Below are 17,662 nucleotides of genomic sequence, written 5' to 3'. Positions count from 1 at the left end.
CTCACGTTTTTACAATGATGCAGTCGGTATCATATTTCTACCAATGACCCCAGCAAATTATCTACTACAATCTCATCACTTAAAAGAAAGAAATGGAGACCCAAAGAGGTGAACTTTCACCTAAGGCTACTAAACAATACAAAAACTTACTAACACATCTAGGAGTGGTAACAAAAGTTGACGTTCCTTAGATCGTTGCTCTTTCCACTGCTCCTCTGTTTCTGTTGATTATTCCTTCCCATTTCTGCATCTCTCTGCTGTTTCAAATCTCTCTTCCTAAGAAGACCTTACTCTTACTGTTCTTGCCAACATTCATTCAATAATGTTCTAATCGGCATCCTAATATCATTTTCTGCAATCCTGCCACACACTACTGCCAGCTTCACGCTTCTGAGCCTGAGTTCTTACCACAACCAACCCAGTGCTACAAATTTTCACAGACATCCCATTCTTTATAAAATTGTTTCTAAGTGCCTTAACGTAGCATTCATGGCCTTCTGTGATCTACTTAAATCTAATTCCTGGACATGCATTGTCAGAGAGTCATTCAACAGACATCTACTGAGCTCTGAGTGCACACCAGACATTGTGCCAACACGCCAAAATCAATGCATGTGGTCCTATTTGTCAAGGATCTCACTGTCAAATAATTTTCTTTAATAACTTATGCAAAAAAATTGTTTCACAGGATTAAACTTGATTGTTTTATAGAGGTCTAGTCATAAAATGTTAAAAAAATATATATATATATAGCCAAATATTTATACCAGACATGCTTGTTTTGGATTGATACCTGAATGTCCAGAAGTTAGAATCAGATTCAAATGTTTCAATGATCTTTGCATTACTTGACTCTCTTCCCAAATTCACAGATGCACCTTTTATATTTCTTAGTCTTGCTAAATTGTACAGATTTACTAAATATTGTTTAAGTACAGAGCGAGTAAAAGTTATTTTTCAGTGACAGCTTACCAGGATATATAATATTGTCTGTGTTCCTTTGAGTTCGGCCTACCAGAATGGTGGTGACATTCACTATTGGTTTCTTGAGTGTATTAGGTTTCTTGAGCAATGATTTTACTTGCTTCTGAGACTTGACAACATTTGCCAGGTAACCAGATAACGATTGGTCTATATACCAGGTTAAATTAGATAGGACAGCTTGAGTTTTTATTTCAATGATTGGTTCCACAACTTCTGTCAGCCCTTTCTGAAGAAGCTGAATATCTAGCAAGGAACCCTTTACCCACTTAGGTATGGTAGCATTCAGTTCTGAAACACTTGTAGAAGCATTGTGACATGTTCTTAAAACTTCATAGAGAGTTTTGTTAAGCAAAGAGAAGTTAATTGAAAGATAGATGGATTTTGCTTCCAATGCCTTAAATCTGGAATTTAACACCTGCAGTTGAAGAGCCTGATTTCTCTCATTTGTAGCAGCATTATCTTTTTTAAGTGAAATATAATAAGGTATGAGTGTCTGGGTCACTTTAGACTCAATGCCTTGCAACCGAGTCTCAAACTTTTTAGAAATCTCACTGGCTAAGAGTAACTGTTCTTCCAAACGACTCATATTTTGCTGGTATTTTCTCACTTGAGAAGTGGTTTCATTGAACGTTTCATAAATCTTTTGAAAGCTGGTCTGACTCAGTTTCTTATCTTTAGGAATATCTGCCAGAGCCTTGGCAACTTGCAAAACAAAGTCATATCTCTGATTATCATTGACTAAAATCTGAATAGAATCGTTCAAACGCTGGAATTGAGAAATAAATGTCAAAATAGTTTCCATATCTGTGGTACATTTTTGATGGGCTTCGGGAGTATACTTAATAGAATTTATAGTCTCTTTTAGCACATAGTTATCTTGAATGAAATCAATAGCATTATTTATAATTGTCATTGTCTTATTAAGGCCATCTTCCATTTCTAAGGCATTCTCCTTGATACGTCTTTCTAAGCTATCACCATGACTCTGAACTTCATTTCTAAGTAAGTTGTGTCTTTTCGTAAGTTCTTTAATAAGCAAATTTAGACTACTGACAGCAATGGCCAGAGTTTCCAACTTTTTCCTTGTGACTGCTTCTTCCTTTGATTGTCCATGTGTTGTTATCTGTCTCAAGGATGCTGCTCCCTGCTCCAGCAAGGGCTGAAGAATCTCCATATCATAAGTCAAATCATTTAGTTGCTCACTCATTTTATCCATCTTATTGTCCATTGGAAAGAGAATCTCAGCTAGTGTCTGATTTAACACATGCACATTCTCTTCTGTGTCCTTGAGTTGAAATTTGAAATCATTTCTGCACTTGGATAGCATGGCTTCACATTCATCCCTGACCGAGGCTTTCTCCATGTCCAAAGCCATGGTGAGATTGTTGATCTTGCTGTCTTGGATGTGCAAATCATCAATCACCTGCAGCAGCATCACACCCTGCGCCTTCATATTCTCCTGGAGAGTGGACAGGTACTCCGTGACGTTATCGGTAGATGACTGGACGGCCGAAACATTCTTTTGCCCTGATACTTTTTCGGTTGATAAAAGCTGCTTGTGTACTTCCTTCATTTTAGAAAGAGTTCTATTGAAGGATTCGTAATACAGAAGGTTTCTTGTGCGTTCCTGTTGTAAAGCACTTTCTAAATGAGACTGCTTTTCCTCCAGTTCTTTCACCGGTTTCTCACACGTTGCAGTCATGTCTTGCCTTATATTCACGATGTGATTCCTTAGATCTACTATATCAGTCAAAGTGGGCCTCTTTCCTTGCATTAAGACGGACTTTTGCTGGATTGCTATTGAAACCACGGATTCATTGACTGTTTGAATTATTTGCCTGGTGTTCTCGAGGTCCTGCGATAGACGTGACACAGTCTTGAAGAGCTGTGCTACTGTCTCTTGCATGTCAGTTTGAAATATTTTAAATTGTTCTCTTACTATGTCCTTCACCAGCTCATTAATGCTTTTGGATTTTAGACCTAGAGAAAAAAACAATTAATAATCAGTGATACCGGCTTTTAAATAAGGCTTTAGACATCCCTGAAAAGATAAAAAAGAAATTGAGTCTAAACACTAAGAGCATAGAATAATGAAAGTACTAATTGAATATATTTACTTAGGAATCTTTTAAAAATTGCTGCAATTTATGAATGATGAGTCATTCCTTAAATAAGAAGTTTGAGAGGAAAAGTCACTTGTGGACTTTAGTAGAATATAATAGCACGATGAAAGTAAGGCTCTGTGGACGTGAGATATGAAGGAATTAACTGACGTTAGTTATAGAGCCTCATGTGCAATGATTCCAGGTCTTATCGTAGTCTCATATGAAAATAAATGACCTTGGCCTTGGTGCCTTAGTAAATAATACCTAATGTTAGCTTATAACTAGGTTTGTACTAATTAGGTTTCAGAGCTTATGTTTTGAGCTCATAAAAGCTAATTAATTGTAAAAAGAACCTTAATGAGATTTTTAAATGGGGAAAAATGAAGTAATATTCATAAGATTTAGACATGGTTTACAATAACAATAAAATAATAATCAGTCGTTTGAGGAGTGCAAAACTAACTCAACCTCAAATGAAAATATAAATTCAAGACACACCTGATTATGATGTTAATTTTTAGCAGAAAGAGACAAGGAAACTAGCCATTGATGATACACATACTTGTACCTCCAGTATTACAAAGCAAAGACTAATCTTAAGTCATGGCTAGGGTAGGCTTAAAAATGTAGTATTAAAAAAAAGAAAAAAAGAAAGAAAAAGGGTACCAAATTATTCAGAACTACCGTATTTAGGATAGAAAATGAGTATTTAAAAATAATATGAAAGGGTGGTGCCTGTGGCTCAGAGATTTAAGTTTCAACAGTTTCTGTGGCTATTGGCAGATTAAGCGGTGTTTTATACCTCAGATGTAAACTATGGAAGGAAGCTATGACTCTATGAGGCCGGCACAGAACCTTGGAGGTGGGTTTAGTTTCTGTTTCTTATAAGAATATTCACTAACTACAAACCCTCTGGTTCTCATAATTAATGATTGCGCTCAGTACACAATTAATCCCTGCTATAAAGGAAGGAATTTCATTATTCTTGCTGCTTCTGCGAGTGTGTGTTTTCTCTTGGCGTTAATGCCAGAATTTTTGTTAGGAGGTAAGTAGGTCACAAAAAAGCAAATTATAGGCCTAATTCTCTCAGGTCAAATTCTGCTGAACAAATTTCATCCAGACAGTTATAGTCAACTATATACTGTTTTTCTTTGACTTCTTCATGATTCATTTCAGAGAAAAAAAAAATGTTTTTTGCTAATATCTGAAACTGGTAAGTTTGGGCCATTCCAAACATATAGGACAGGGTCTTTTTTTCAGTGACTGAAAAGCAACAATTATTTACATGGGTCATGGTTTCTGTTGAGCTACACAGGTATCTGTGCTGGTAGATGGTATGTCACGTCGCCAGCTATTTATGTTTTTATTCTGAGAACCACAATAGAGAAAAGAGGTTGTACAGTGATGCTTTTTAAAGGAGTATACCAAAGTAAAAGGGACCAGTAATCCTGAAACGTGGAAGCATATAATAGGCCCAAGGAATTGGGGGATTCCTGGAGAACCAAATCAGTTGCAGGGAACATGCAGGCCCTACCTAACCCCCTTTGCCTTTGTCTAGTTGACCCCTCTGGACTCTTCTTCACTCATCGCTAAGACTGCTCCTCTTTCTAGAAGCCTTCCCTCGTCCTCTCAGACTGGATTCATTGCAGGTCTCAAAGGATTGTTTGTCCTGAGCATAACACTATCACAGCAACTACTCACTTACATAAATGTCTGTGGCAGACACCCCTACAATATCCATGTTCTAATTCCCAATACCTGTTCAACATGTTACCGTATGTGGCAAAAGGAACTTGGCAGATGTGATTAAGGTTAAGGACCTTGAGATGGGGAGATTTTTCTATATTATCCCAGATTAATCACATGTGTCCTTACGAGTGGAGGGGAAGTCAGAAGCAGGGGTCAGGGAGATGTCGCTGGCTTTGGACAGTGGGGAAGAAAGCCAGGAGCCAAGAATGACAGTGGCCTCGAGAAGCTGGAAATGGGTCTTGATTTACAGATAGCAAGAAAAGAGCCGCCTCAGTCCTGCAACTGCAGAAAATGAATTCTGCCAACAACTCAAATTAGCAGGAAATGGATTGTCCTGTAGAGCCCCCAGGAAAGAACCCAGCCTGCTTTTAAGCCTTCTTGAAGGGCAAGGAAGTCAAGCAAAGCCTAGTCACTTCTATAAAGAAATTATAATCCTGGGCAGTGCCTGTGGCTCAAAAGAGTAGGGCACTGGCCCCAAACACTGGAGGTGGTGGGTTCAAACCCAGCCTCATCCAAAAACTGCAAAAAAAAAACAAAAAAAGAAAAGAAAAAAATTATGATCCTTTATTCATAGTAATAACTGGAATATTTGGGACATATTTAATTGATTTTATGCTATGAATTAGGATAACAAGGCCTTTCAGATTGATCCTCAGTGTCATCATTAATAGTACTGAGGCTATCTTTCATCCAGCTGCCTTGATAACCCATCTCCTAACTTCATCTTTTTTGTTTTATAAAATTTACTTTATTTATTTATTTAATTTTTGAATTATTATGGGCACAGAATAGGTATATGTATATATCTTCATAGGGTACATGAGGTGAATGCCATAGGGCTAATACAATGTGAATTAATCAAATCAGTGTCATTGGAATATCCATCATCTTAGGAATTATCATTTCTTTGTGTTGGGAACATTCCAATTCCACTCTTTTAGGTATTTTAAGGCATACCCTAACTTACTCTTGATTACACTCACTTTGTCCTGCTATCAGATTTCATTCTATCTACCTACCTATTATTTTTGCCCCCATTTTCTGCATGCCCACCTTCCCCTCCCTCACCACTATACTTTCCAGCCTCTGGTAACCATCATTCTAATCTCCGTATCTGTGAGGTCAATTGTTTTTAATATTTAGCTCCCACATGCAAGTGGAGAGATTTGTCTGTCCCTGCTTGGCTTCTTTCACTCTACAGAATGCTCTCTAGTTCTACCCATGTTGGTACAGTGGCAGGAATTCATTTGCTTTTGCAGCGACATATTATCTCACTGTGTATATGTGCCACAATTTCTTTATCCATTGACCTATTATGGACACTTAGGCTGATTCCATATTGTGGCTATTGTGAATCATGTTACAATGAAATGGCAATGCAGATTATCTTTTCAATACACCCTATTCTCCAGCAGTGGGGTCTCCTGGTCATATGGTAGTTCCCTTAACCTCATCTTTGTTCTGGAACTGGATTCCACAAGGGAAGAAAATTAAATATGGCTCATTTAAATTATAAGTAAATACAAGTTGTACTACAACTAGATACATAATGTCAATCAAGCAGATGGAGTCTTCAGTCAATGAATGGAGAATACGGCATACCATCTAATCTAAAGCAAAGATCCCAAAGATACGTGAGGAAAGATAAATAAATCATTTGCTTTTTTGTCTTAACTGCATGAATAATTTATTTTATTTTATTTTTACCTTTTAGAAAAGATTGAAATTCTCTGCCTTTATCTTCACTAATTTTCCCTTCTAGGGAGGTGTAAGTGTTCCTTATATCATTTACATCCAGGGAAATGTTATCAATCTTCTTCTGCAGAACGGTCAGTTTTGTCGCCTGGTAGTTCATCTGGTCAGTCATTTTTTGTATCACTGCTACAAGTAGAACAAAAGAATATTGGAACCATTAAAAATATTTTTAAAACCATTGAAATGTCATGAGTTTAAAGGTAATTCAAGTGAACTATCTTTACAATGATATATTTGAAAATAGACCACACTCACTTAGCAAATGGCAACTGAATGTTATGAGTTTTTTTTGTCAATATCAAAGAGTTATTGTTATACTCTCAATAGATAAAGAAACATAGAGTCAGAAAACCAGAATAACTTGCTTAAGGTTGCCCAGCTAATGGCTCATCTTTGGCTCCCAATACCAATGTCTCAACATTAAAAATGCTCAGCTGTGCACACACATGTGAGTGTATGCACATATGTATTTAGTCGTAACTGTTCTGAGAATTTTATTGTTTACTGGGGTATTCTTTAATAAGAGATAAGGACTCAGAATGGAGTTATAATCACTTTATACAGCGACTGTGCTCTCTATCCCTTTACACATACATTTCAACAATTCAAGAATTTCATGGTATTTTATAAAGATATGGAATACCAATCTCTTGAAAAAATTACAGTATGATTTCCAAGGCATATTCACCTGCCTTTGTACAGGTGAATGTTACCCCTGTAAGTCACATTCCTCAGTCTGAGTGTCTTGTTTGCTACGACTGGGTCTAGGCCAAACATAGTGACTGGATGTTTGTAGCAGTAACCAACCTTAAATGTCCAAGAGCTAAAGTCTAATTGAAATGAAAAAGCACTTATGAGCAGAAATATGAGAAAATACGTGACATATTTGAAACAATGGGAGGTTCTTGTTGGTTCTAGTCATGATTCCTCTCCTTAGCCAGTGACCGACACCCTGCAATGGAAGAGCCTTCTCAGGCCCCTTAAAATGATTGAGTCTTTCCCTCCATGTCAATACTTTTTTGTGATCACCCTGTTTGGAGGAAAAAAGTTTCGTTTTCTTTTGGAAACCTGTGATCTCCTAACAATCTAGTGTCACAGCATTTTTACTTCTCCTTCTGTGTTTGCAGACAGAGCTTCAGTAATTACACACGGTCCTTTCAGTCCGGGGGCAGACTGCTCGCCCACCATTTCTCCCACCATCCACCAATGGTAGAAATGAATAGAGAGTTATGCTAATTTGACACTATCAAACATTTGACAGCCAAGAGATTTCTCGTTTGGAAATTGTAATAAATAGAGTTGATAATAATTGGGTTAGAGATGATAGTAATGATGATGTATGACCTGGGTCACTGCAGTCTTGTGGCCGCTGCTGCTCTGCTGACCCTCTGCCAATAGCTGCGTGACTTTCAGCCTGGTTGGTGTGTATCAGTTGCTGCTGTTCCTGGCCTAGATGGAAGTAGAAAGAGAAGGGAAAGAGTTAAGTGCTCCGACTGCCTTGTTTTTTCCAGTCCTGAGCAGTAACATGGCTGACACTCATTTCCCGGGGTGCTGAAGCATGATGGTCTGGGAAGATTGCAGAGCAAGCTGCTCCGCCCCCAACCGCAGGGCAGTGTTGCTCCAGTTGGAGTGGGAAGTGCAGGCCTCTAATTCTGCCTGCAAAGAATAAAATTATTCAGGTCTCCTTTAAGTGAAAATGGATGGCAGTTTAGGGAGCTGTGTAAACTGGGGGATGTAAACTGCCTGCATAATTGAAAGGAAGTTAAAATCTGCCGTGTTAAAAGCTATGGCGGCTTTGTAAATGGACTGCCACCAAGGCTGATCATTTCACGAGGCAATTTCCAACTGAGAATCTACTTGGAAATAAGAGAGAACTACACATTTCTTACTGAAAAAACAAAAAACAGCCATTTAATTAATTGTGCCACTAAAATGAGTTGCTCATGCGTTTTTAAAAAATACATAGTCTCTAAATGGACTAAAAAGTAAAGGTCAACTATTACAGGCATATTTCAAGGAGATGGACCGGGGAAGACTAAAACTTCAGACCTATAAGAATTCATGTAAAATAAATCTACTCTGTTAAAGAATGGCTTCCCATTTTCCATGAATCAAGTAATATGTTAAATGGCAAAATGGTTTTTCATGGGGGAAAATAATTTAAAGGGAAGTTTTTTTTTTTCAAATATTGAATACATAGAATAATTTATGTCTATAATTTACAAACTTCTAATGAACAAATTTATCCATTGAAGCCTGCGTTTCAGACATGAAGAAACAAGTGTTTGGTGTCTGGCTGTGCTTCTTCCCATGGGAAATTATGAATCAATGAAACTCTAGCTCTGGAACATGTTAATTATGGTCCCTGAGGCATATGTGGCTGTGACAATAATACTGAAGCTTCTCTATTCCGTAGAAAGTACAATATAGTCCAGTGAAGTCTGGGTTAGTCTCTATTGTTAGTCTTTATTGAATTTTGTTCTATTTTTCAGGACATTGAGCTAAATTAAATTTCTATTCATGTCCAAGATTTCTTTTTTTGATTCTGTTTCTTTTTCATTTCTTTTCCTCCACCGCATTATAAAAAGTCCTGAGTAATTTTTTTATTTACGTTGTGGACAAAAACAATCAAAACTTGGGGAAAAGTACAACTGCTTGTGGACTGAAGAAAGTGGGGGAAAGATATACTCTTCTGCTAAATCCTAGAAATAACATCCTTATAAACTGGGCATGGTGGCATGTGGCTATGGTCTCAGGCATTCATAAGGCTGAGGCCTCATGTGAATGAGTCCAAGAGTTCAAGGTCAGCCTGAGTAACAACTAAAAATAGTATTAAAAATTTAAATAGTATTTATTTTAATTGTATTAAAAATAGTATTAAAAATTTAAAATCTTACAGCCTAAGTTCAAATTAATTCATACAAATACATCTATTAAATAGTTGCATGAATTATTTTTAATAGTTAAAAACTATTAAACTAATAGTTTTAATAGTTCTTTCTTAGATGCTGTAATAAAGCATTTTTTTCTGAATGCTTAAATGTAAGTCTGTCCAAGTGTAACTAGAGAATCTAGCCATGATTCTCAAACTGGGGTCCCTGAATCAGCAGGTCACAGAATCACCTGGGAACTGTTGGTACTGTAACTTCTAGGGCCCCACCCCATATCTACTAACTTAAATACTTAAACTCTTAAGAAATTTAAGAAAGTCTGGAGCACGGCAGCAATCGGTGTTTTGATAAGCCCACCAGGTGATTCTAATGTACACTAATGAAGTTTGAAAACCACTGGAATAAAGTATCAAGATAAATCTTCCTTAGCAATGTCCCACCTGACTATTGTCTCTGTTTCTCTGAGCAGTGGTAGAATGTTCAGGATTGAAATTTATAAACATTTATAGCAGTAAAAACAGGTGGATTTAACAAGACGAACGATGGTCTTTCCCCCATTACCTTTCTGAGCTAGATCCTGGGGACAAAATGAGTGGGCGCATTTCAAGAGGGCCCTCGGTAGTAGGGGATGCTTTGTTAGAAGGAAGGAAGGCATAATTAAAGTGAAAACAAAGATTGCATTGTTTGGGGCTACACAAAGTTACTATTCAGGTTTCCTTTTCTATTATTCATTTTTAACACATGTTTGGTACCAGTGTGAGGTGGGGGGGTTAAAAGTTCTAAAGGGACCAGGCACACAGCACCACCACCTGGGCTCCATCTCCTGTTCACGCCCATCCCTCAACCCCCACCTGTGGAATAATCATCTCCCATAAAACCAGTCACTGGTGCAAAAAAGATCGGGAACCCCTGCACTTCAACACTGGTTTTTTCAGCATGTATGGGAATCAAACGTTCCCATGAACTTTGAAACATTAAGTGTCCATGTTCTTTCTATTCCTCTACCTGAGGCTCTGACTCAGTAGATCTATAATAGGAATCGGGTACTTGTGTATTTTTAAAAATTCTACAGGTGATTTTTGATGCATGGCCCTGGATGGAAACACTGACTCAGAGCAAACTGCCACATTTTCTAATTTTAATAGGTAAATTCATTGTTTTGAGGCAGAATATACCGAATATTTTCCTATTAAAATTGCAATCTGGAAATCAGTGTTCACATGTTTTTAAACAGTATGCCTGTTGATAACACGGGCATATGTTCAAAACATGATTTGGTAAAGTCAATCCAATGACAACCTTGAGTTTCCATCACGGCACAATGAAGCGGACCATTGTGAAGATCTAGCGAAATGCAGAGGGAGGGGAAGGTGCTTTCCACAGCCTCCACCTTCACTCACGAAGATAATACCGTTCCCTGACACACACAGATCCCTCAAGAATGCCGCTGTGCATGGGAACAGGACTCTTCATTTCATTCTTTACAAAGTGTCACATGTTGTGTTATGGAGAATATAACCTTAGGTTTCATTCAGCACCAGTCAAGGACGGGGAAGCAAGGAGTCTCTAACCCGAATGTACACACACACACACACACACACACACACACACACACACGAGACTGTGGGGGGCATTTTAACTCTCCTAGAATCCCAAGGGTGGGGCAATTTGTCAAGACACAGTTGTCTCTTGTGCTATCCAGTTCAGCCAAGGCTCTGAGGGCTTAAGAAGTAAAAACAAACCTTGGTGAGAGGTAAATTGCCAAGAATAGAAACTAATCTCATAAAGAACATCAAAGTTTGATTTTCTACTGATTTTAGGATGAAAAACATTTCAGACATACAGGGTGACCATAAAGTTCATGCGCAAATTAACAACTATTTAAATTACACACAATTTTTATGGCCACCCTCTCTCTTATTCATGTGATCGGGAAAAAATGCTGTTGGGTTATAAACAAGGGAATAGAAAGTGCGGGAGAGGGTCAGTAGATTCAAAGAGAAACCGTGAGTGATAAGTGGGAGAGGAGAGAGCACAAAAAGCTGTCAGAGGAAAGAAGAGATAAAAAGAGAAAGATAAAAAATAGAAGAGATAAAATAGATAAAAAAATCATACAAGAGCATGAACTGAAAGTTTAGTTTTCTTGAACATTGTAACCCTTGATGATTCACTCCTCATAATATGAAAATATTATTACATATGACATGAGAAAAGTTAAACTTTCTTTGTATATTTATGGAATTCTAAAAAAGACTGATTTGAAAAGAAATATAATCGTGTAATAGTTTGCTATTCAAGCCAAAAACTAATGTAATTTCACGTGTGTCCCCGTACATACACATAAAGCTTACCATTTGCTCTTAGCCATAGTTATTGTTAAATTAATTGTTGATAGCAACGAGGTGAGAAACTGTACTCCCCAATAAAAGAAACAACTGTTAAGCATCACACAGAGATCACCGAGATCCAATTGTCACAGGAATCTCTTTGTTCTGGAGATCATTGGATGGAGTCCCCGCCAAGGCTATTAAAAACTTGAAATGCCTGTTTCACAAATTCAGTAGGGTATGTTATCTTTCCCTAGCTCTGTTTGTGGTCTGGAGTTCAATCCTTGCATTCATCCCAATTTACTGCATGGGATTTGACCAGGCACAGCTGAGAGATGATCGGATCTCTGACAATAGAGTCAGTTACTTTCCTGTGCTAAAGAGCCTCGCTGATCGAGGCTCTTTAGTTTCTATCATTTAGAAATCTTTCTGTCTCCCCAAATGCATTCTCTACCACAAGAACTGCCACAGATGCTAGGTTCTCTAAGCAAACTGTCTTCTCTCTTGCTTAAACACAGATCTTTCTTTTGTCCTGTAGACAGAATCTAAGTCTCTTCTCCTTGGTCTTTTCTTTTTTTTTTTTTGTATAGACAGAGTCTCACTGTACTGCCCTCGGTAGAGTGCCATGGCGTCACACGGCTCACAGCAACCTCTAACTCTTGGGCTTACACGATTCTCTTGCCTCAGCCTCCCGAGCAGCTGGGACTACAGGCGCCCACCACAACGCCCGGCTATTTTGTTGTTGTTGTTGTTGTTGTTGCAGTTTGGCCGTGGCTGGGTTTGAACCCGCCACCCTCGGCATATGGGGCTGGCGCCCTACTCACTGAGCCACAGGCGCCGCCCCATCCTTGATCTTTTCTAAGCAACAGCTGCAGAGACAGAAAGGCATTTAAGTCAGCTAAAGTGTAAAGATCTTTGTGCACTTCAAACATGCCACTTTAAAAAATGCAGTATGTTTTAAAAATTGGATTGTTTTTTCTTTTCTCCCAACACAATTACTCTTTTTTTCCCTGCAGTAGAAACTGACCTTGGCGGACCTAGGATGTAAGAGAAGCAAGTTCAGCTTCTTGGGGTCAAATGTAAAAACAGCAGCTTCCTTAGTAGATGATTTCTTTTTTAAAATTAGACAGGTCTTTTTTCAAGGTTTTTTTGTTTTGTTTTGTTTTGTTTTCCTTCTAGGACTTTGAGCCATATGGAGGAAGTCATTAATGGCAATTCAGTAATGGGGATACTCGCTCTCTCCCGCTGAAGACCAGACAGGCTTCCTGTATCACCGGAGAAGACAGATTTCTAGCTGATCATGCAATGTCAAGTGAATACTGGCATGGAGAATGTTCAGTGTACATATAAAGATTTATGAGGATTTATTAGTTAAATTGAAGTAGGCAGTTTTATGCAACAAAGACTTAAAGTACACAACATTTGCTAAGTAAATAAATGTATCTTAATTTTGTGCAAGATGTTTTTAGGAGGTAATGTTCTTTCTCAGCGAGGATAGTATTGACCACCACTGACAATTACTACACATGCGAAAATATAGGCACTAGACATTATTCTTCTTTTAAGTACAATGATTTTTTACTTGTTTTATTTGGAATACATTTTAAAATACTACCGCTGTGTTGGGAAGCCTCATATTTAGAATTCTAGTTACAGTAGCTCTTATATAATCTATTGAATCATTTCACAGCCTAATATTTATCATGTATTCATAGCATATGGTTTATTTTAATACTTGTGAATGCTCATATGTTTCCAGCATTCATAATATCTGTGATAATTTAATAAAATGTAAGTTTATAAAATATCTTTTTTTCTGTATAGATGATCTCACAAAAGCAAGATTTTTGCTTTTTTTTTTAAAACGAATTTGCCAAGAAGGTTTTCACCCTCTCTAATCCAACGCTACTTGAATATAAAGTCCCACCCTTTGTGTCATTCAAGCAAGTCACAATTTCCTGTTTGACTTCAGCATATTTTAGAGACATCTACTGGAAAAGTTGATTAGTGCGAATTTTATAAAATAGGTTTAAGTGATATGTTACTATTCGCTTTTCAAAAAATGTGTCAAATGCCGGATCACAAAATCAAGTCCCCTTTTGCATGCAAAAATGTTGTAAACTCTAATCTTTGAGGATTTGTTCTCCGTTATGTGGAAATGAGAAAAAGCATAACAAGTATAAAATATATCAAAATATTACTATTTGATGTTGAACTTAACGTTCCTTTTTTCTCAATAAAGCTCTATGCACTTAGACTTTTTAAAAATCAGTTTCCTTTTGATAGTTTGACTAGTATTTTTAATAAGGTAATCTGGAACTATTAATATAACTACCAGTATTTTGGTTATCTGAGTTGAAGCTAATGCGCATATGTACTAGATTAGCATATTGTGGAATAAGGCATAAGAGGGAATTGTACCATGGGTTTGAGTCACCACATCCCTCCTAACAGTCCAGGGATAGCTCTCTCTGTATATATATGTGTGCGTGTATTCTTTTCTCTATCTATCGATCTATCTACCTATCTCTGTATCTACATATACCTATATCTATATCTACATAGAGAGAGAGAGAGAAAAGGAAAGACAAGAAAAAAAGGTAGAGAAGTAGAGGAAAAGAAGTAAAAGAGACTATCATTGCTAGCAGCCCATTTTATTCCTGATCAATTAATGCAGTGGTTCTCAACCTTCCTAATGCCGCGACCCTTTAACACAGTTCCTCATGTTGTGGTGACCCCCAACCATAAAATTATTTTCATTGCTACTTCATAACTGTAATTTTGCTACTGTTAATGAATCATAACGTAAATATCTGATATGCAGGACGTATTTTCATTGTTACAAAAGGGTCACAACCCATAGGTTGAGAATTGCTGAATTAATGCTTCTTGTAGGTTTAAAGGATCTCCTTACTACAATCTAAATGAAAAGGAAATTGCTATTTTTTCAGAATTTATTTTTTCAATGGAGAGGAACTTATTGGGGAAGGGAGGATTTGTGAAGTTTACAAATTGTCTATGAATAAAATAAATCTCTTGCCCTTCGAGGGATTAGCATTGAAGTGATTGTCACAATAGATCCGTAACCAAGTTATTCCAAATGGATGGGGTGGGGGGCTCAGAGGAGGTTCAAAGACTGGATCAGCCAAACTGAGTATTCTTGCCATCTTTGGAGCAGCTTGTCATACGAGACCGTGTAGACAGAGTTGTGAAACATTGTTCATTCTTAGGGGGAGACAATATTCTCTCCCAGATGAGAATAAATAACCTAGTTGGCACATACATGAAATGTGATGAGAAGGGTGAGGGAGACTTGGTACGTAATTATAGGCAGGTATCAAAAGGGAAACACGGGCAAAACAGTCCTTAGGATAGAGATAATGAAGGGACCAAGGGGCACAGAAGTTCATAATTCAACCAGCACACTGGTAAAAAATTCAGTAGATTTTATGTTTCTGCAATGAAAACAAAGACTAGGATGGTCAGAGTATTGTAGGAACAACAGAAGTTTCTCTTGGAATCAAAGCTATAATCAGAATCGATTGCTTGACAGCATGAAACCACGTGTATATCTGCCATCGGAACATCACCCCCACGGCAGCTTCCATATCTGCCATTAGAACATCACCCCCATGGCAGCTGCCAACCAAAAAGAGATCTGTCAACAACAGATTGATTAGCAGAGGCCTGAATTATGAGTAGTTCCACTTATACTCCTGTGACAGAATGTTATCAGAACTATTCGGGACATTTTTGTCAATGAGAATTAAGACAATGATTTATAAACTTAGTATAACAGATATCCACGGTTTGTTTCCAATTAGAAGACAAGGTATCATTAAACGATCAAAACTAAATTACTTGAATTCATTTTATATATTTCATGTAATACTTTAAAAAAAGGCAAAGACAGTACCTAGTAGATAATCAAAACTGTCCACTAGTTTTTGTTTCCTGTGTGTCTATTTATAATGATGGAGTCCAGCTGCTTTCCTGTCTATGCACATGTGGTCCACCATTTGTCAAAGAACTGATTCATGAGTATAGAAGGATGAAGCAGGAAGCTCAGTGTCCTCACCAGCTGGCAGCCATGACATTCTCTGCCCCTTCCACATGCCTACATTCAGGCCCTTACATCCAAGATGATTTTTAATATGCTAAATTTCTAGAAATGTACTGTATGAACAAATGCTTGAATCTTCAAGCAATAATGATGAAGTAATTAATATTCTCAAGATATCTTTTTCTATTTTTTTTTTTTGAGAGAGATTCACTTTGTAACCCTTGGTAGAGTGCTCTGGCATCACAGCTCACAACAACTTCAAATTCTTGGGCTCAAGAGATCCTTTGCCTTAGCCTCTCAAGTAGCTAGAACTACAGGTGCTCACCACGATGCCCAGCTATCTTTAGAGAGGGGGTTCACACTCTTACTCAGGCTGGTCTCCAATTTCTGAGCTCAGTCAATCCCCCCGCCTTGGGCTCCCAGAGTGCTATGATTACAGGTGTGAGTTACCACGCCCAACCAAAGATATCCTTCTTTATATAAGAAGATAAACATGAATCCTAGAAATATACAGTAGAATCTCCATAGTTGACCACTTCCTTACACTGACCTAATTTTTGTAGACTGGACATGCACCACATGTTCATGTAAGTACGGTTGGTCTAGTGTTTATGTTGACCACCTCCATAGGTTGACCAGTTTGTTACGGTCCTTTGGGTGGTCAACTTATGGAGATTCTTCTGTAATTCTAATTATCGGCCAGAATTTTTAACTATTTGCCAAATATGGACTAGAAACAAGTGTGTTTTACCACTGTGAGTAGATTTATGTCCTTCATGAAAATCAGAAGTCCTTTTAAAAGCAGAATCATATTTGGATCATTTTAGAATATGCTAAGTGAACTCATTTTCAAATATTTTCACTGTACACGATATTCTAAATTTATTTTACTTGATTTTATAAGTGCAGTATATATTCATCCTATAGTCTAAAAATATATTGAATATTTGTAACATCTCCGGAATTCAGGCCAGACCCAGAACAAATTTCACTGTAATAGCATCGCAGTAAAATCTGCCTACATATTCTCATTGTATGGGCTAGCAAAACCATACATAATGTCCCTAACTGAACTGCAGGATTCCTAGAGCTTTTGTATTACACTTTCTTTTTTTAAATGTGAATCATAATGGTTTCTCCACACTTACATTAATTTTTAATCACAGTCTCTTACACTGTTGATTGAACTCCCCACCACTGCTAATGGTCTTTCTCATAATATTCATTCATTTTAAAACATATATGCTGATGCCACATCTTACTTTTCAAAGGAAACCTATTTAAAGCCCAAAGCAAAATAAGTCTCATGAATTTTAAGCCACAGTGGGTTACCGTGTGTTTGATCAGACTTGCCACCAGAAAATCCTTAAAATCTCAGTTGAAAAAAATGGCTCCATTAGGATACTAGAAAGGAGAATTATTCATAGAATACGTTGTATATTATTTAACACTGAATTTCATTCATAGGAACATTATGTCACATAATTGAACTGAAATAAAACTAGAAGATTATCTTATTTCTATACTGAGTCACTTCTAATAATAATTTACTTAAAAATACAAAAGTAGTATTCCTGATATCTTACTAAGGCTTGACTCAATAGCACAATCTAAAGAAAGATATTTAGTCAGATAACCATTTACTTATCTTAGAAAACCAACATAAAAATGGGGGGGAAGAGTTAAAAGGTAACTTCTGAGAGTTGAGGGTGCTATCATAGCTGCCAAGTTGGGAGACTCTGGAGAGGTAATGGTCCTAGTAATTTGGCTACATATTAATTTACCTTG

At 37.3% G+C, this 17,662-nt stretch overlaps 1 protein-coding gene across 1 annotated transcript in view; it reads right to left on the bottom strand.

The window, feature by feature from the left end:
- The window catches only part of MMRN1 (multimerin 1), a 51,555-nt gene that overhangs the window by 18,216 nt on the left and 15,677 nt on the right, over positions 1-17,662 (bottom strand). The window contains exons 4-6 of the mRNA XM_053607613.1: positions 7,938-8,042; positions 6,546-6,719; positions 973-2,964 (exon numbers count right to left, since the gene is read on the bottom strand). Coding sequence (XP_053463588.1) covers positions 973-2,964; positions 6,546-6,719; positions 7,938-8,042 — 2,271 coding nt within the window. The remainder of the gene's footprint in view (positions 1-972; positions 2,965-6,545; positions 6,720-7,937; positions 8,043-17,662) is intronic.

The sequence above is a fragment of the Nycticebus coucang genome, chromosome 1 (genome assembly GCF_027406575.1).
Source record: "Nycticebus coucang isolate mNycCou1 chromosome 1, mNycCou1.pri, whole genome shotgun sequence".
In the NCBI taxonomy this organism is placed as follows: Eukaryota; Metazoa; Chordata; class Mammalia; order Primates; family Lorisidae; genus Nycticebus; species Nycticebus coucang.
The sequence above is the reverse complement of the archived record's forward strand: the minus strand, read 5'-3'. Positions and strand labels throughout refer to the sequence as shown.